The sequence below is a fragment of the Harpegnathos saltator genome, unplaced genomic scaffold, assembly GCF_003227715.2.
Source record: "Harpegnathos saltator strain DR-91 unplaced genomic scaffold, Hsal_v8.6 scaffold182, whole genome shotgun sequence".
NCBI lineage: Eukaryota > Metazoa > Arthropoda > Insecta > Hymenoptera > Formicidae > Harpegnathos > Harpegnathos saltator.
Window position 1 is genome coordinate 1,284,910 of NW_020229964.1, and position 5,057 is coordinate 1,289,966.

At 31.0% G+C, this 5,057-nt stretch overlaps 1 protein-coding gene across 1 annotated transcript; it reads left to right on the top strand.

Moving 5' to 3' along the window:
* Positions 1 to 2,744: 2,744 nt before the first annotated feature.
* On the top strand, positions 2,745 to 4,666 carry LOC105184287 (uncharacterized). Its single transcript, XM_019841951.2, has 2 exons — positions 2,745 to 3,358; positions 3,448 to 4,666. The coding sequence occupies exon 2, from the start codon at positions 3,552 to 3,554 to the stop codon at positions 4,497 to 4,499; it is 948 nt and encodes a 315-aa protein (XP_019697510.2). The 5' UTR covers positions 2,745 to 3,358; positions 3,448 to 3,551; the 3' UTR covers positions 4,500 to 4,666.
* Positions 4,667 to 5,057: the final 391 nt, after the last annotated feature.

Here is a 5,057-nt window from a genome sequence, read left to right on the forward strand (position 1 = left end):
TTATAATTCGTCCTACCTCCAAATATTATTTAGTTTGTCAACAATCCGCGTGATGTGCGCATAAGAAATACTTCCAAATATTTCTCCAGTGTCCTAAGAATAATCGACCGGTATACATCCGAGTGTGTTCTATGAATATAGAAATTTATTATTTTCACTGCGGTATCGAGTTTCGCATATTGTTTCCGAATTGATATTACAAACATATACATAATTATCCAATATATCATACAAAAATTGCCATGCAACAATCGCTTCCATTACCGTTGCTTTTTGGTCCATTGACAGTGGATCGTTACAATCAGTTCTTCAATCCAAACGTTTGTCATATTTGCAAGGCAACAGTTGCTTACAATTTCATAACATGTGATCATTGTCATATGGTCACTTACTGTAGTCAAAAACACAAACAGTTACACCAGTTGCAACATATACAAATCTGCATGATAGTTAAAGAAATATTAAACATGGACGAAGGATGGGACACTCGTCGATTAAGTAAGGAGGAATGGATCCAGTCGAGGGAGGAGTTGATATGTTTAATTAAGGGAAAACTGTCGCGTGATCTCGAATTCCATGAGTTTGAGATGATCATGTATGTAAAATCGTGTTCTATTTGTCGTCAACAGGCGAATCTGCGAACGTGCATGATATGCTTTTCCACCAACTATTGTAATGATCATGCAGAAGAATTTCAAAGTGTCCACAGCCTTAATTGCTACAACCAATTTTTAAATCTTAATCTAGAAGTCTCAATGATAAACAACATTTCAGTTTTATTAAAATACACTCTTTTACTTGGTATATACGAACCACTTATAGATATGCACACATTTATACAACGACATCTAAAATCAGGACTTTATAAGGAATTTAGCAATAATTTGCTTTCTTATAATTACTTATATTCTGAATTCGCATCAGGACCATTAACGCTATATCATGGACTGCGAGATATAATGTTATTTGATTCTTTAGATATACACGATAGTAACTACGTTATTCATATAATAGGCGCAAACCATCCTAAAGAATATACCCCGCCTTGGGAGCTTTTCTTGCATCTTTTAAATCATATACGGCGTTTAACAGTTGTAATAACAGAAGTGAAATCAATCCCAACATGTTATAGTATCGACGTTTGTAGTCACTGCAAAGCACGTAACCGAATAATTAACATTGAATATTATGCATTGCCATTTTATAATTATGTGCACATTAATACATATAAGCGACCAAATGTGAGTATAGGATTTCGAATAGATTTTAATGATAAGTCTACATGGCTGGAATCGGTTTTAAAATTACGTGAGCAAAACTGTCCCTTGTTTTTGACTTATATATCCAACTATGAAGCGGAAGAATGTATGGTTAAATTGTTTAGAATTTTAAATAGAGAATTAATTCCTTTATACAATAGCGAAAATAAATTTCAATCTTTAGCGCCATGTAGATACTCCGGGAGTGACGATGTGTTTTATCATAATAAGCATTTAGTTATCTTTTCGAATTTATATTAATTATCCAAATACATAAAAATCACTTGAAGCTTTCATAAACATTTGTAATATATATAAATATACATAAATATTTGTAATAAACATTTGTAATATCACTTTGTTATCATCTTTGCACATAATATGACAGATTGTATCATACATGACAGTTTGTATGACAGTGTGAGAATGCATATATATATGTATACGTGCGTGCACACGCATACACATGTTTATCATATGTATAAAACAACAGATATATATAATAAAAGTGTGTCTAAATATATATATGTGTCGGATTAATATTAAACATTTGAATCTGGTAGTTGAGTAAAAACACCAATAAATTTTCAAATTTACTAAAAATTGCAGAGTAAATTCGAGCACCACGAACAATAGATGTACATAACGAATAACGTTCATATCTTTATTTGATATTAAAAAATTTATAGTTTTATGTCTGTCCTTGAACTCGTTTTCCTATTAATTAAATAATGAAATTCTATTTTTGAAAGACAGAGTGAATGAGAATGAGAGAATAGTTTTAGAAAAGAAATAGTCTGTAAATTATTTTTATAAATATTTTTCTCTGAATACATATATTTTAAATAATCGACCCTTCCCCTCTCTCTCTCTCTCTCTCTCTCTCTCTCTCTCTCTCTCTCTCTCTCTCTTTCTCTCTCTCTCTTTCTCTCTCGCTCTGTTTGTGTGTGATTGCATGTAATAATTAATCAATTATATACAAAATTGATACATAATTTATAATTTTATTTTATTATAGTAATATATAAATTTCCATCTGCTTCATTACTGTCATATATGATTCATTGTAATATGCGTATGTATGTGCGCGCGCGCGTTTGTGAAAAATACATCATATTTATGAATAAATTATGAATGGTTATAATAAGAAATTTAGTTGCTTCACTGCTCTGCATGACAATAGTATTTATAAAAATTAAACAACACTCTACCATATGGATAAAAATCTTATATAACAAAACGTACATATCATTATTCACAATTTTTACGCTTTTATGAAGTATTCACATAATGAATATACTTTGGACACAAGCCTTTAATACAAGAAGATATTTAGATTATCAAAACTTATTATCGAAAAATACGAAGAAATTTGCAAATATTTGGATATATGTTAATTTTATAGAGGAAAACGATTAAAGTAAACGTGTATTTATACATAATATACGTATATAGAAGATGTCATGCATTAGAAATGCAGTGAAATTAAAATTAGAAAATACCGTTTAGTAATAACAGATATTAAATACCGTTAAATAACTCTTGGAGCGCTTATATGTTATATGTGCGAGTTTATAAGAAAAAAACATAAGCATACTGAACATATGTTTTGTAGTCGCTTTATCAAATTATTAAGTGCACTACTAATCTGTCGATAACAACAATTTGAAGCCTCCCAACCATATTTGGCACGTCCTTTCCCGAGTAAAGCGCGTTTGTAATTCGTTCTTCAAATATTATTTAGCTTGTCAATAATCCGCGTAGTGTGCGCGTAAAGAATACTTCTAAATATTTCTCCAGTGTCCTTAGAATAATCGACCGGTATACATCCGAATGTGTTTCGTGCATAAAGAAATTTATTATTTTCGCTACGGTACCAAGTTCCGTACATTGTTCACGAATTGATATCACAAATATATATATAATTGTCCAATACTTCATTCAAATATTAACATGTTAGCATTTTTTCAAATACCGGCGTTTCGTGGTCCAGTGACGGCGGATCGTTATAATTATTTCTTTAATCCAAACATTTGTCATGTTTGTAAGTTGATAATTTCTAGCAAATGGCTAAGATGTGATTATTGTGAAATGATCAGGTACTGTAGTCAGGAACACAAACGATTACACCAGCCGAAACACATGCAAATTTGCTGGGTAATAAAAAAATTATTAAAAATGAACGCAGGATGGGACACTCGTCGATCCAGTAGGAAGAAATGGATCCAGTCGAGGACGGAGTTGATATGTTTAATCCAAGAAAGACTGTCACGTAATCTCGAATTGCACGAGATGGAGATAATCATATACGCAAGATCGTGTCGTATTTGTTATCAACAAGCGAATTTACTAATGTGCACGATGTGCTATTCCACCAACTATTGCATTGAGCACGCAGAAATATTTCAAAGAGTCCATAGTTCCAATTGCCATAAACAATTTTTATGTCTCGTTCTAGATATCGCATTGGTAAACTATTTTGCAGATTTATTAAGATTCACTAGATCGCTCACTACATACGAATCAGTTATTGATATGTACGCATTTGTGGAAGAACATCTAAAAGCAAACGAAAAATATCACAAAAACCTACAGCATGTCCCGTTTCCTTATAGATATTTATATTCTGAATACGCATCGGCGCCGCTGACGTTATATCATGGGTTGCGACATACAAAGTTATTTGATTCTTTAGATGTACAAGATAGTAATTATGTTATTCATATCATAGGCGCAAAGTGTTATGATAAACATTATGTTCGCGCTTTTGAAATTTTTCTGCATCTTTTGTGTCATATACGGCATTTAACAATTGTAATGACAGACATGAAAATATACACAGGATGTTTTGATATCGGCGTTTGTACGGATTGTATAAATAATAACTCGAAGTTGACTATAGAGTCTTATTCTATGTCCTTTTGCAATTATATGCATAGTAATATGTATAAACGGTCAAATGTGATTGTAGGATTTCAGATAGATTTTAATGACATGCCTACATGGCCGGAAACGATTTTAGAAATACGCAAGCAAAACTGTCCTTTACTTTTAACCAGCATATCATTATTTGAAGGACTAGAGAACTTGAAAGTGTTGTTCACAGTTTTAAACACACGATTATCTCCTTTATACTTTGGCGAAAATAAATTTTGTTCCCTAGCGCCACGTAGAATTGTCGGGAGTGATAATATACTTTATCGTAATAAGTATTTAGTTATATTTTCGAATTTATATTAACTATTTGAACACATGCAAATTATTTGCAGCTATGATACACATTTGTTACATCACTTTGTTATCATCTTTGCAAATAATACGAACAATTGTATACTGTATAATGTACTTTGGCAGTGTGAGAATGTGTGTGTGTGCGCACGCGGCATATGCATACGCATGTTTATATATATACATATATATATATATAAAATGACACACAAACACACGTATATGTATATACATATGTATATATATATATACATACATACTTACGTATATATATGTATATATAATATACGTCTAACTATACATATACATCGGACTAAAACGAAATATCTGAATCTGATAGTTTCATATCGATAAATTTTCAAATTTTTAAAATATCAACAACTTTTCAAATTTGCTAAATACACTGACTAAAATTAGAACATAAGCTTCGACGAATGTAAACAACGAAAACGTGCGCATCTTTATTTGTTATTAAAAATGTATTTCTACCAAATGTAATTTCTGAAAAAATTTATTATTATTAAATTTTTTATTTTAGCAGAATACTGTGGATTTCACACAAAAACCTCA

What these genes read in the sequence shown, in the direction of transcription:
- LOC105184287 (XM_019841951.2), top strand. Translation starts at nt 3,552, where the DNA reads ATGGAGATAATCATATACGCAAGATCGTGTCGTATTTGTTATCAACAA.